At 48.5% G+C, this 15,696-nt stretch overlaps 1 protein-coding gene across 1 annotated transcript in view; it reads right to left on the reverse strand.

The window, feature by feature from the left end:
• The window catches only part of CD247 (CD247 molecule), a 68,348-nt gene extending 53,237 nt beyond the window's left edge, over positions 1 to 15,111 (reverse strand). Inside the window, exon 1 of the mRNA XM_033092309.1 lies at positions 14,939 to 15,111. Coding sequence (XP_032948200.1) covers positions 14,939 to 14,996 — 58 coding nt within the window. The 5' untranslated portion in view covers positions 14,997 to 15,111. The remainder of the gene's footprint in view (positions 1 to 14,938) is intronic.
• Between the last annotated feature and the right edge of the window lie 585 nt (positions 15,112 to 15,696).

Raw genomic sequence — 15,696 nt, forward strand, 5'->3', positions numbered from 1 at the left:
TCCACGCAGAGTGGGGGTCTGAGCGGCACCGAGAACGATGGAAAGAGTATAAGGGAAGACCCTGTTACACCTCAGTCATGACCAGCCAGCCCTGGGGAGGGCACTTGGCCAGAGGAAGCTCTTTCCTAGGACTCACCACCGCCAGGTCTGTTCAGAACATCCAGTCAGTGTTTACAAGCAGCCCCTCCATCACCACACCTGAGGGGACCCGAGCCACTGCACATGGTGCTGGCAGGACATGCTGGCTGCAGGTGGCATGGCCGTGGTCCCGTGCTCGTGGGAGAGGGCCCGAGGCAGTGCGTGTTAGAGCCTTTGGGGGAGGCACATGCTCCGTCAGGGGCACCCTCATCACCCAGAGAAGGCCCAGGTCTGGCCTCAGCACCCAGCACCAGAGCCTCGTCCTCTGACAGCCCGTCTTCCTGCAGGGGACCATCGTTCTACTGGGGCTCAGCACCGTGAGGACCCTGCGGAGGACAGGCCTCAGGGACTCTGCATCCAAACTGGGCTGTGCCACTTACTAGCACCAGGTCCTGAGACAAATGTCTTAGTCCTCAGAGCTCAGGCTGTCTCACCCATCGACTGGAGTGGTAACACTGACCTCGCCGCGTGTCCTAAGAGTCAAGGGGCTGCGAAATGGGACCCTATGTGGAAACACCAGGCGTGCTCAGGCACGTGGTTAAAGTCATTGGCGATGCAAGTTAAAGGTATGAGGTTGGTGCAAAAGTTATTGTGGTTTTTGCAATTCTCTTTAACCTTTGAAACCACAATTACTTTTGCACCAACCTAATAAATGGAAGGCTGGCAACAGAAGAAGGAATCTGGAATGAATTGGCTTCCGATTTAGGATGTGGGTACTTTCTCCCTAACCAGCCGAGGAAATGGGGCTCCTTGGAACAGATGGACATGAATCTCACAGAGTGGCCTTTTCCTGTAAGGGAGGGGCCCATGGTCCAGGAAGGGAACAAAAGCAGTGGTACTTCTGGTCACACACTCTCCTCTCACAACCTCCCTCGCCCATGGGCCAGAACTCACCTGAGTTCTCTCTCTCTCTCTCTCTCTCTCTCTTTCTCTCTCTCTCTTTCTCTCTCTCTGTCTCTCTCACACATACACACACACACACACACACACACACACACACACACACACAATCCTGCAACGGCAGAGACAAAATCAAGGGCATCTAGTCCCGGCCTATACACCTGTTTTGTAAACAAGGAGGTCTCAGTAGAATTAAAACTTACTCTTAACTAAAACACACTCACACAGCCTTTCTCTGCAAGTCTGGGCTGGACCCTAATCCAGTTTCTCAAAAGCTCACTGACTCCAGAAAGCGGCAAAGGTAAATAGCCAATTCCTCATGCCTCTTCCCGAGGAGAACACATTTGAAGCATTTCTTGACTCAGAGCTGACCTGGAACCACCCCACCTCACAGCTGGGGCCCCTGGCAGCTGTGACCTGGAAACACGACTTTGTTCTTCCCTCACCAGCCAGGAAGACCTGCAGAAGGCCACAGCTGCCACCTTAGCCTCTCCTGCAGGGGCCCTCTGCCAGGGCAGACCACTGCTGTGTCAGTTGGAGCAGAGGAAAGGTGGGGGGTAGGGGGTTCTGGAGCAGGCGGAAGGACCATCTAAAACCCAGAACAAACCCTGCTGCTCAAGTTACCATTCAGACTCATTTCGAGATTGCAGAATGTGCTGGCGATGTTTTTCTAAAGGGTAACCCCGGTGTTCCCGAGCTGGGAGGCACCTCCCTTCTGACATACTTATTCCATCTTCTGCAAGTGCGGAGAGCACAGAGCTGGCTCAGCAGCCCCATAGTCTGTACTGGTGCCAGCCGTTTCAGCAGAGGCTTGATCGTCACCCAGGCTGGAGATAAGTGTTTCTGCTTTCAGCCGGCAGTGTCCTCCCCTTAGTGACACCGAGTGGCAAAGAGCCCTGTGTGTGTCCTTATGGTAACACGCCTCTGCCCTTTCCTCAGTCAGCCACATCATGGGCTCTGGCAATCAGTGTGCAAAACAAACGACCTGAGCCATCCTGGAAGCCACGTTACCAGAGGGCCTTAGGAGAAGTATATTCTTAGGTAGGAAAGAAACTGTTGACTCAAATCATGATTTCTGCGAGGGACTTGTTCCATGATGGCAGGACACTTTCGCAGTCTCTCTGTACTTCTGGGGGACCATGTTTGAAAGGGTGTCTTAGTTGGGGCTCTTCCAGAAGCGGACCCTGAGACAGAGCTGGGAGTGCGGGCCCTTTCTGTGGGAAGACGACCCCAGGAAGCCTGGCTGGGTGACACACATTGAATTGTGTCCCCTAAGAAGATGCTGAAGTCCTGCCCCTGGACCTGGGAAGGTGACCTGATTGGGAAATGGGGTGTTTGCAGATGATCAAGTTCAGATGAGATCATCAGGGAGGCCCCCAACCCCACATGGCTGTGCCTTGATAAAAAGGGGGGGCTTGGGCACAGAGTCAGACATGTACACAGGGAGAAGGCCATGTGAAAATGAAGTCAGAGGGGGGACTAATGCACCTACAAGCCAAAGGGTGACGAAAACTGCCAGCAAACCACCGGAAGCTGGGAGAGAGGCTCCTCCTCTTTGGATGAAATCCCACCATCCAGTATTTTCCTTATGGTGCAAACATCACGTCCCTGCTCCATCTCCCTTGACCCCCTCTTAGAGCTTTTTCTGTTCTGAGCCACTCAAGATAGTCCTCGCCAAGCTTTTCCTTCTCCAACTATATTCTGCAGGCCTCGTACTAGATGTTTCCTGAAAAAACAAATGCCAAGTGGGATCGAGTCAAATTGCACGGCACTCTAACAGACAGAAGGCTCTGAGAAGCTGCAGCCAAACGAGAAACAAAACCCTCCTGAAGTTTGTCTTCACCGGTGTTTCCAAAATGTACTTCCCCTCTTTTTGCGGTACCATCTTCCCATCTAGCAGAACAGTTTGGGGACCAGTGCCTCTGTTATCCACTGCAGTGGACAAGTCCTTCGAGAGTCAGCTCTTTGGGATAAGGAAAGGGGCCTCACAAGGGCAGCTGGCCCATGGAAGGTCAGGACCAGGCCTGGAGGAGAAGAGGGCTTCATGTCAGGTACCAAGAGCCATGGGTGGGAGGTGCCCCCTGGCTCTCCATCCCAGAACCATCCTGAGAGTGAGGAGTGAGGATCCAGGGATGGAGGTGGGGACTCCCAAGAGCCCTAGCTGGTGTTTCCTGGTTTCCTGAGGTGAGACACTCTATTCCCACCACCAGATCTGCCCTTTTCCAAACCCCTTCTCCATGTGGCAAACAAACCTCGACCCCTCCCTCAAAGTTCATGACCAATGTCAGGCTCCGATACCCTACTCAGAAGCAATATGATTCCGGGTGGAGGCCAGGCTGCCTGAGGTCAAAGCCCAGCTGTGGTTCATGCTGGCTGTGTATCTCCAGACCCCAGTTCCCCATCTGCAAAATGGGGACACCCCTGGAAGTGCCACAGGATGAGTTGACCTAACACATATAAACAATCCACAGAACAAGCTCATCTCAACAGTGTTAACTGTTGCTGCAGCTTGACTCCGTCAGACCTGTCCATCAGCCCTGGAAATGTGAGTTCTCTGAGCACAGCACCTGGACTTTCTCACAATGTAGCACCTGCCACAGAACAGAGCTTACTCAGAAAACACATTTAGGATGTTGGAAGGCATGGCGAGGCCCTGAATTTTACTTCTATCTCTGATTATATTTCTGACAATGATACACACTGCTGAAACATACTCTCTTCACTAATAGGAAAATTCCTTGATTTTTCTCTCACTGGTTTTAGTCTTCTCTCCCCAACTAGATTAACCTAATAGGTGCCATGTCACGGTCAGAGGAGCGTTTAGCTGCCAGGGCTTTGGATCAGTGGGTCGCTGTTCTTGTGGTCACCAAGTTCCTGGACAGTCTCAGCAGACAAGTCAGAGATGCCATTGAAATATCTGCACAAAGGCATTTATCTGTTCTTCCGAGTCATGAACGAGACGCCAGGCAGGGGAGTCGGGACCCCAGGTAGAATTGCATCAGAGAAAGGCCCTAAAAGAAAATTATTCCAAATCCTGGGGGGTCACTCCTGCCCACTCTAGGAAGGTCATTCCCCTGTGAACAACCGCCAAGAAGAACTGGGCACATCTCTCTTCAAGAGAATGAACCACGTTTGTCTGGTCTACGAAAATCCAATAAAATGGAGATTCACACTCATTTGGGAAATGAGGAAAAATAGTGAAATTTGAAAATGAGCCCTTGCATTAACAACACTCACGTATATTTTCTGCTCCGCCACTCTCAGGGCCTCACGGGGATCTAAGCTAACATGGCCCAGCTGCCCAAGCAATCTGTGGTTGCCATTCCAATGTGAGCTCACACACCTGACACCCAAGTGGCCGGCCAGGAAGGAGCACTTACAATTGGGCAACCTGTTGGCCAGAGGACAGAGGGCTGCGGCGAGAATCAAAAGTCCTGGGTTCAGGTGCGACTCTGTCCTTTGCTTGCCATATGGCCAGTTGATTAATTTCTTGGACCACAATTTCATCCCTGGAAAAATCTGGAAGAGGAACTTGAAGGTGTTTGTCCTTTACAGGTCAAATCTTCTGTGATTCTGTCATATCAGGCCAGCCCCATTTTGAGCAGAGAAAAATCTCCCCCAGAAAGGCTCCGTCGACCATTCTTGTCACTGATGCAAAATTCCCTGGCAGCATCCCTAGTCCCCAGCCCAACCTAATCACGTTACCACAAGCCACTTCTGATTACAAGATAGTTAACACTACCTGAGAGGTGTATTCCTGACGACGTTGCAAGATTCGACTTAATCTCTCATGGGAATAAATGTGAAATGAGAATAACATTATTTTAAATAGTGCCCATAAATGGGGACTTTATTTTTTGGTATTGCATTATTTCAAATTTGCATAATTCAAAATCCCACTAAATGTGACTTGTCTATGTCCCCTGAAAGGATTTTAAAAAAAAAAAAAGAACAAAACAAAGAAAGGCTTCAAAGAGAAGGAATGGAAGTGATGGGAGAGAGAGGTGAGGACATGGGGTCAGATTTGATGGGTTGGGAGAAGTTCTGCAGAGACGGCATCCAGGGCCTTCGAGAGCACCGGGCAACACAATACCATCTTCCTTTTTCTTTCTTTCTTTTTCTTTCTTTCTCTTTCTTCTTTTTAACTGAAATCACTCCAGGCTTGAATGTTAGAAAATGTCCAAAGCCCAGTGTTAAAATAGCCAAACCTCTCTTCATCCCTCAGCACAGAGGAGCCGTTTTGTGCTCATCAAAATGGCTGACGGGTATTTTCTGAGGAATTTATGGTCTGAAACCGAACCAGGAATTAGGTCAGCTTCAAGTCTGCGATGTTGTGCTTAGAGCCATAGCTAGAAACTAGCAGAGGTGGGGGTTGTTTTTCTCCCCGAACCAACAAAATCAAAAAATTGCCATGAAAATCAGAAACGAAACGTTCCCTTCCATGTCCACCCCGCTAGTCCCTGGGGATCGCAAGAATTTATGATTGATTATAACTTTATTCACAATCCACTTCTGGTTTCCAAGTAGCTCCCTCTCCAAGAAGAAATTACAAAGCTTTGAAAATTACAGACACCCCTCTCCTCGCCCCAAAGAGCTATTCCTGATGAGCTACCCTGTTGAAATGGAAGGAATTTGCTTTGTAGCAGCCTCCCTCCTGGAATCGTGGATGGGAACACTTAACAATACCGTATTTGCAACGGGCAGGTAAGAGCTAGCCAGGTTTTTGAAGGGGATTTCATAGGCCAGGTCAGCAGAGAGATGGATGGTAAGCAGCAGTGAGTACAATTATTTGACTTCCCGAGCTGTTCTTTTGAAGCCTCAGCACTTAATAGAAAGAAAAAGAATAATCCGCTTTGCCAACCTTTTGTAGCTCAAACGTTATTGTTCCCACCGAAATCCAAAGAGAACGGACAAGATTCATTTTGTCCAGAAAGCATTTGTGTATTTTATATACGTCTGGGCTTTGAAGCGCTGATAGTGAAGTGGCAGAAAAGACAAAGATTTCTCTCTAATCTGAGCAAATCAAAGGGGGGATTTCTGAAGCTCTCTAACCTAACTCAAAACAGTCCTGGGTGGTCTCTCCTGATAGGCGCCTCCTTTGCAACTGAACTCAGCACGGAAATTAGCACAGGCTCAGAAAAGGTAAAAATTAGACCCGATCAGAAAGAAAAGCCCGTAGGCAAATCAATACGTTTTCATAAAAACTGGAGAACACGACTTACGGGGCCTGGGAATTAGATCAGGGCCTTTACTTGCAGGCTCTCAACCACGTGACGTCCGTCTCCGAGACACTGGCCTGGTCAGTGGGCTGGTTTGACTTGGGGCACATGAGAGGAGCTTGGTCAATATTTACTCACTGAGAAGTCCGGTGGCTGACCAGATGCTTTGAATAATCAAACGTTAGAAATAACTCTCCATCTGGCCAAACCAACTCTCAATGACCAAAGTGGGTCACTAGGAACCACGTTACTGAATTGCTTGTCAATCTATTCCGAGGGCAGAAAGAAAGAAAAGCATCAAATGCATTTTGACTATGTTAGTCAAAAGTCACAGAATGGCCACGGTGGGGACAACTGGTGAGAATTTGGGGAACTGGTAACTTTTTCTGCTGATGGGTAAATGCTCCTGAAACTACCCGTGTGCTGGGCCTCCACCATGAGAAGGGCTCACCATAGAGAACTAACCATGTTGGGTTTTCAGCCCTGAATTCTGATAACAACAATTTTCCACCTTCTTTTGACACCTAACTCTGGTAATAATGTCAACAGTGAGTCCGGGAGATCCCCACACAGCTGGGCTTGAATTTAGGGGTAGACAGAGTTTCCACAGGTGGGGTTGGGGACAGAGTCAGGTTCTAAGGGGAGGGAACTGGGAGGAAGAAAGGCGCAAAAGATGGGGAGGACACCAGGCTTACTTGGGAGATGGGAGAGCTCTGACGGGAGTCGGGCCACAGCAACCTAAGAAGTCTGCATCTATGAAGATGCTCCCACCTCTCAGGATCCTAGCGATTCTACTTTGCACAGAAGTTTTCTTGTCTCCCTTCTGCACAGAATCCCTGGGATGTGCTCAGTGACATCTCGGCCCCACTGCTCACCTACCCAGATCACCAGCTCTGAGCCCACGCAGCGTTTGCCCTTCCTTCTTTCTACCGAGCTGCCCTGCTGCCACCAGCCTCCTCTCAACACACACACACCACTCACCGGTGCACATAAAAACACATTTCTGCAGGTGCTAGACGCGCCCATCAGCACACCAAGGCATGTGCAGCTGGAACAACCAGAACATAAACACACAGCATCACACACGCCGGCACATGCACACCAGGGCGCAGACACCTGCATCTCTCCCGGAGCACATGGGTGAACACATATGGACACGCATGTTTGCCCGCACTCACCCTGAGCTGTAACCTCCAGGACCGGGCTGGCCTAGGGTAGCCCCATGATGGAGTCCCCTGCAGGGCGTGGCTGCTTTCTCTCTGGAGCACTCGCTCCAGCCAGTCTGCCTCCTGTGGCAACAGGTTGCAACCTCCCCCTCTGCACCCCTAGGCTGTTTGTTCTGTTCTTTCCTCTAGAACACTTCTTGTCTCCAATTCCACCATCATTCCCAGCCCACACGTTGAAAGGGCAGTTCTGTCTCAGGGCAGTCATTCACATTATGTCTTAGAGCCAGTACAGTGAAGAACGTGTGAAATGCAGGAACATGCAGTTGACTTTCTAGTATCAACAGCAATCGAGAGAAGGAGGGATTTGTTTTATCCTAAACGGTGTGTAGGTTTACATTGCAAGCCGTCCACCCCAGCCCCGAGGTTCAGCAAAAGCAATGCACCTAGAGGTCTGCGCCCCACCGACGTCCTGCTAAAGCTCCTGAATGTCTCCTTGCTCCAAGCCTCCTCCAGACAGCTCCGGAGTGACCACACTACGTCCCAGACACTTCTCGGCATATTTGGCTCTTCAAGGCTCCCTGTATTTGGCTCAGCATCAGATTTGTTATGTTGGTTTGCTTTGCCCAGTCAGCAGTTTGTACACCCGAGTTCCACCCAGGCAGACACAAGTGGACCCAAGGCTAAAATCTGACATAAATAATTGAGAATTGATTGTAGACATTTGTCCATCAAAGACAATTCACCCACTCCTAGAGGATTTCGTACAAAAACAAATCCCAACTCAGAGTTGGTGTGTATCAGTGTGCTGTCCTTTTAGTAAACTTCACACGTAAAAAACCTTACACACCGTATGAAAACACATTCTTATCAAGCAGGTCAACTATAGTCTATTATTTAGGATCACAGCTTCTCAAATACAATTTAATTTAGTTTTGATTTACACGATTGATTTCTGCTAATGTGTAAGATGGTGGTGGGGTACCTGCACACATGGAAATGGGGTGAATTGCAAACTGAGGCCCAACCCCCCCCAGGAAAGCTCCAAAATAGATATATTCATTAAAAGCAAAACAGAAAATATAGATGTTGCCAGATTTCGGGGAAACGTGAGTTCAGAACTACAATAATATGCCAGAGCAAATCGTAATTCTGTATCAACAACTAAATATTCCATACACCACAGAAATTTTTATATTAAATAAGGATATTCGGCATCAAAATAACTATTTCTTACTTTAAACATTGAAAGGAAAGTAGCGATACATGCTTACTAAGGGGAATACCTTCAAAGGTCTGCTTCAGAATTCAGTCGTCAATGTTGAAAGTGGATGAAGACCTGGGAGAGGTCTGCAGAGAAGATTCGAGAACATGTACCCTGAATGAAGGATTGGAGAAAGTGGGTCTGGGGCTGGCTCTTCTCTGAGGGAAGTCATCGAACCTTAGAGCGTCATTTTCTTCATTTATAAAAAGAGAATCCTATGACTTTTCTGCTACTCGCCACAGGACAGTTATGAGGACCAAACAAGCGAAGGTGGTTTTTTTGCAAACAGAAAAGGATGGCGGTACTAAGAGAAGCGTGGTGGGGGCTGGGCAAGGATCCTGCCTGTCCTTGTTCTAGTGCTTTCTATTTATTTTTCCCCTTTGAGCCTGAAAATTAGTTGCTGAGCAGCACAAATCAGAAGAGGCAAGCAACGTGGACAGGGGACCCTGCTAACGTTGCCACCACTGTAATTTGGCTGCTTCAGATCACAATTTACTTTCTCCCCAAGTCAGATCTCACCCAACCAAGTTCTTGTGTGGCCCCCAATAAATCTGCAGCTTAAGGAATAAGCCAGAAAAGGTTAGATTTCATCCTTGGAGTTTTCCCCACACAGGCTCCCACTAGAGAGTTAAAACCATTGTGAGAAGGCAGGAATCCAGATTAAGAACATGTTGGGGGCTGCAGGAAAGAATGAGGCGTAGGTTCCTTATTCGTGAGCTAGGTAACTCAATGTCCATAAAAATTTTAAATTTCAAAACCACCTGCAATCCATTGGGTAGCAGAAAGGGATGTTCAACCCTCTCCTTTCTCATCTCACAGATGAGAAAACTAAAGCCCAGAGAGAGATTTCTGCCCAAGTTGACACTGCAATTTATTGACAAAGGAAGAAAAAGAAAGCAAGTGAGTATCAGTGTTTCCGCTTTATTGCACTGGGAAAGTGACGGTCTTTCTCTTTTGCAGGTTGGGAAACTGAGGCCCACATGATAATGGCTGCTGCTTTTCGAGCACCTTGTGTGTGTAGGTACTACCCTGTACCCCACAACACTCTGCCTGAGGTAGGTATTATTACCGCCATCGTACAGAGGAAGGACAGAGACTCTGAAGGTGGGCAACTCGCCGTCAGTGAAGGCTGGGGAGGAGCCAGACCCTGGACCCAGGTCTTTCCGGCTCCAGGGCCTCCTCTCTACCCCCACCACGTTGCCTGCTCCAGAGAAGACAGAAACACGTGCAGAGGGTGGCAGAGATTTAGAAAAAACTCTTTCCTCCATGGGATTGTTTTCCACAGACCTCAAATAAAGTACCTTGTAAAATGTTCTTTCCTTTAACCTTTTCTTTTCATTGTCAGTCCTGGAGAAATTAGCCCAAGGAAGTACTCGCAAAGAAATTTTTAAAAGCTACACATGCAAAGATTTTCTTGCAGGATTAGCTATAATACCAAAAATTAGAAACAGCCCAAGTGTCCAACAATAAGGAAATAGTGACGAAAACAGGATGCATAAACTATGGAGCTTTACATAAGCAGTTAAAAGCAATCATGAAAGCTAAGCATGAAAATAAAGTCAGAATATTGGGGAGAAAAACACATGAAACTGGTTTTATAATAGCAACTATATGAAGACATGTACACACTTGTTAAAAATACTGGAATAGAACATAAAGAAGTGAAAGTGAAAAGTTATTGGGCTAGCTTGGTAAGATCATGGGTTTTAAAAAATTTATAACTTCCTTGTATGATTTTATGTTATTTTTGTTCAAATAGAGGAGGGAAGAAAGCAATAGCTACGTGGAACATTGATGTAGTAACCTAGACCAAACGGAACTATAATGGTTAGACATCCTGCTTTGGTTTTTCTTTCCATATTTTGAGGCAATTGGGTAATTGGATACAATTGGATCATACGATATATATTATAATCCACAAGCTCTTACTTTTCTCCTTGGTGCCTTTCATTAGTTTATTAATTCATTAGTTAACAATCTCCAACGGTGATAGCCTTCTCTATGTTTTGTTTTTCCCTAGTGTTAAAGCTAAGTCAGAAAAATGAACGTCTTTCTTTGTTTATTTTTGAGATCTAGTATTTGTTGAATCATATGAAATGACCATTTTCGTAGGTCCAAAACAAATGAATATTGGAAATTTCATATGATCTGGAAGCAGAAAATTTTAACAATGATGGGATGTACCTTAAACTATCTTTGCAATGATTTTTGAATCGTTCCTTTCACTCCAATGGCTCTGTCCCCTCCAGCAGTTTAAGTTCTCTCTCTCTCTCTCTCTCTCTCTCTCTCTCTCTCTCTCTCTCTCTCAAGCACTTTGTTTAATACTAAGTTCTTTAGAGGAAAGGTCCAAATAATGCCACTCCGAAATACCCCTCACCAAATAAACCATTAAAATTAATGTAATCACACGGAAATGTCTAGATTTTTTATATATATATAAAAGCTTCACCCAGCTTTTATATATAATAAATATTTGATAAATATTTATTGTGCATGGCCCCTGTTCCAGGTGTTAAGTGCTGGGACATATATACGAGCAACTCTGAGGCCTCTTTTCCTCAGGGAACAGAGACTTGGCTTTTAGGCTGAAAGGAATGGTTGGGTAAGTGCAGTGACTGAACTGATCCTTTTGTTTCAACTAACAGGTCAAACGAGTGGTTTGATTATTTTTTAGCCCAGTTGTCTGAATGTTTGCTGAAATTGAGTAAATCTACCATCACGTTAGTGTTAACAAGAACTAGGCTTGGCCCAAGCAGAGAAGAAATTTATTTTGAGCGGGCCCTGCTATTTATCTAATCAATTAGCTGACGCCCAGGTAAATAGACTCAGGAGAACAAGGATGCCCGAAGTGTGTGTGTGTGTGGACAATTCTCAAGCAAGGCCATTCCCAGAGGGCCCGAACCTTCAAAATAAGACACGGATGCAATGCCTGGGGACTCTCAAAAGGAAAAGTGAACATCCAATAGCAACTAAATATAGTTTTTTAAGGACAAAGGCAAACATGAAAAGGATTTTAAGGGAACTACCGCCGTGGTCATTCACCTAAACAAGAGCTTCTCAGGACTGTTTCTGGGGGACGCGACACGGAGCAGATGTAGTCTCCAGGCCCGCAAGTTAGAAGTACCAAGGCAGAAAGTTAAGGAGGTCACCTGTGTGAGGAAAGCCAGGTGACCGGAAGTCGAAATAAACCCCTGGTGAAAATGCCATCGATAAAACACTCGTCCTGGCCTCGCTTCAAAGCGTCCCTCAAGTCCAGCTCCAAGCAGTTTAAGCGAAGGTCTGGTGTTCAAGATGCCTGCACTTCAACAGCCGGGCACTGCACCCCCACACCGGCCACCACCTCCAAATCTGGGGGCCACCCCGACCAGTGACGACCAGGCGGCCTTTGTCTCTCACTTCCGCCCCCCTAGCTACTTACGTCCTCATTTTTCAGGCATGGTTTCACTTTGGGGGGGATCATCCCCTACAGAATACGTGTCTGGACAAAGTGAAAAATGATGGCAGTAATGCTCATCCTCAGAGCCACCGAAGCAGCTTTGGGCCTTCATCACGACTGAGGCTCAGGCTGGGAGGGGTCCCGCCACGTTCCTGGGGTGTTACAGGTATGCTCGGAAATTCACAGAAAGAGCGTTAGATTCCAACAGATGGCGAAGATGCCCAGTGCTGTTTTACAACACAATTGAGAGCAAACGAGCAATCCCAGCCATGGGTGTCCATGTCCCGTGCCTGGGTTCTGAGAACAAGGAACCAGGCCCCGAGGTAACGGTGATCATTAATACAACTCCCACCTGCTGGCTATCTAGTATCTGTCAGGCCCGTTACATCATTGCTCATTTTCACAAGTCTGCAATGAAGGGTATCCTTACTCTAGAAGTGAGGAAACTGAGGCCCAGAGAGGTTAAGTAACTCGCCTAAGGTTGCACAGCCAGGAAAGTTGGCAGCACAGTGACTGGCCTGACTCTTCCCCCCACATCCAGCTGCCTCCCTAAAGCAGAACTTCCCACTAGCCTGGGAGCCTGTGTTTCCTGAGGCGTGGTGTCCGAGCCGCATCTCCTCACGGGACAAAGGCCCAAGGCCACACAAACCACTGGGTGCGCCCTCGGCCACTGTGAGACAGGGATTAGAGGCACCAAGTTGCGGAGGGCTCTGCAGGCAACAGTGTGCCCATGCCACTGAGACGCCCTCTTAGTCTGTTCCAGCCTCAGACCTGGTGATGGTGACCTCCTCGACGACACTCACCCAGGGAGACCTCATGCAGACAGATGGACCAGGTCATTATTTGCTTTGATCTTAATGAGATGGGCATTTGTAAGGAAATGCAAATGGACACGGCTTAGGAAGAAGTAGATGTTTTCCAAGTGCTGGGGGGATGGGCAACCTCACTGTTCAAGAGAAGAGAGAAGAGCTCAGCTCAAACTGCGTCAGCAGCCTCTCCTCCAGGAGAGACGGTGGAAGTGTCCTCTCGGGCAGCACAGCCGCCATTTGCCTCCCTCGGTGAGAAAGGCCCCGTGTGTCTCCCCGCGCCTCCCCTCAGCGGGCCTAGGACGCTTTGAAAAACTTTTGTATCAGAGCTGTATCTAAAAATAGCTGAAACTTCAGTCTCCACACCGGCCAAGCAGTATTCATTGAAAGACGAATCTAAAGGTTTCTTCCTCCTGCTGGCTGTGTGCAGAGAAGGGGGATGGCCCCCCACCTGTCTGCTGGGTGGGGTTTTGTTTTCTGGTCTTGATGGCCACCAGCACTTAAGCAGCATCACGGTTTCCCTGCTGACCCCACGGCCCCTACTTTGGCCCCAGTGGACCCAGTGTGAGGAAACCCCACAGAGTGAATTACCTAGCTCCCAAGTGCAGTCTCCCACACCTGGAGCCTGGGCTCTGAACATATTGCCACCGGCTGTCCCCTCCAAACTACTGACTTCACAGGCTGTTCTGCTGTCACGGGTCCTCTTGTCCCCTGCACACAAGGATGGGCTGCTTCGGGCTCACGTTGGTGGCCTCACCCCACAGCGCCGTGTGACTCATACCCAGCAAGGCCTTTCTGAGAAGAGACCTGTGATCTCACAGAAAGCCCCACAATCACTTAGTCCTCGAAGCCTCCAAAGCCGTAGGCCACAGCTGTGCCAGGTGCCCTGGCAGGAACGGAAGTGCCAGTGGCCTCTCCTGCCCTGCCACCATTGTCACTACACTGCGTCCCCCACTGCGGCGAGCTGTAAAGTGGAGGAAGGACATTCGTGACAACCCTCCCTATTCCTTTAGATTCAAACACAACTTGTCCTTGTAAGAAATGCATGAGACCCGTCCCCTGAGACAGTCCATTTTGTCTTCCCCTCACTTCTTCTTCTCATTATCTGGGCTAGAAAACATGGTGGGAGGGAAAGGATTCTAGAAAAGCCTCATCCCCGAGAACTGGAATGAGGTTAAAAGTAACCTCTCTTGTTGGTTGGTGATCACTCACGGTGGTGACTTAACAAGTCACATCCTCTTGTCTGTCCCCTGTGTTCTGTCAGCATCTTAGGCTTTTGGCTTCCGATAGAGAGCTGCCTCTATGGGGTGCTGGGGGATGAGTGTCCGAGCCTGGGATGGGTGTGTCGTATGGCAGGGCTTGACTGTGGGGGACAGGGGCGGCCATGGCAGAGCTGAGCCTATACATGGACCCCGCGGAAAGCCCCTGTGTCCCTGGCCCATTGTGGCGTTTCGACTCAGCCAGGGCCATGGCCACGAACTTGCCTGACTGTCAAGTGAAATATTCTTTGTTGGCAAAGGAAGAAGGAAAGGGGCCGAGTGTCGGAGCCAGCAAGGGAGTGAAAGAAGACGCAGTGACTATAAAAATGTCGCAGCACAAAGCACAGCAGGGCTGACCTTTTCTGATCCCACCCAGCTTCTGTTAATACCCTCTCCCGTTCTCCACACTGGGCCTGCCTCAGTTGCTCCTGTGCTTCCTTCGTCCACGTCCTCCCCCTCCAGGGACTTTTCTCTCTCCTTTGCTCACTGGGAAAATCCATACTTTGGGCAGGTGTGTTTTCAAGCTGCTGCCTCTGAACCGATGCCCGACATGCTGTAACGCGGCCCATGGCAGCGTCGAGCTGGACCCCTAGCACCACCACCACCACCACCACCACCGCTCAGCTGCCCTTGATTTTGGAAGGACAGGACTCGGAGGAGATACCAGCTCCTCCACCCCTCCATGGTCCCCTCCATCCCCACAGGCACAAAGAGTTTCTAAAAGTTCCCTGCCATCGACACGTCTGGCCTTACCTGTAACTGAGATGTGCGCCTGCAGTATGGCAACAAAAAGGAGCACTTTCCACTTCATGGCGTCCTTCTCCCAGGATGCGGCAGGGAGGCAGAGGCTATGGCAGCCGTGGCCGGGACAAAGCCGAGAAGAGAAGCCTGCTCGCTTTGTTCTGTGTTGCCTCCTCAGGAAGTGGGGACTCTGGGGCTTTGAGAACACAGGTCCCTGCCAGCAGGGCCAAGAACCTCACACTCCCCCTTTCGGTTTGCAGGCAGGAAGCTCTGGAGGTTTGAGGGGTTGGGGTGTGTGTGAGTCTGTCTGTTTGCCTGCCTGAATTTTGCTTTTGATCTCATTGAACAATTGTTTCATTTTCCTTTCTTTTTTCTCTAATTTTTATCTAATTTTTATCTAATTCCTATCTTGATTGGTGAAGTCACTCCCTCGGCAAATATGAGTTCCCAAAGCGTGGAGAATACCTGCCATTTTCCTAGACGCTGAGGTTTCATGGCGGTTGGGGCGATAACTGAGCTCTGGCTCAGAGTCAGGCTCAATGTAGAGACAAAAGACCTGGGCTTTCATGCCGTCTCTGCTACGGACTTGCAGTGTGGCCTTGGGTAAGCCACTCAGTACCTCTAGACTTCAGTGTCTTTATCTATAAAGCAAATTGTTGGAGTAGATCTGAGTTTCCAGATCTATGCTTGGCCTGAATTTGGACTGTAGAATAGTTTGAAATACTATTTCAAACACTTTAGTTAGTTGTCAATATTTAAAGATTGGAGTA

This window comes from Rhinolophus ferrumequinum, chromosome 22, assembly GCF_004115265.2.
Source record: "Rhinolophus ferrumequinum isolate MPI-CBG mRhiFer1 chromosome 22, mRhiFer1_v1.p, whole genome shotgun sequence".
Taxonomy (NCBI): domain Eukaryota; kingdom Metazoa; phylum Chordata; class Mammalia; order Chiroptera; family Rhinolophidae; genus Rhinolophus; species Rhinolophus ferrumequinum.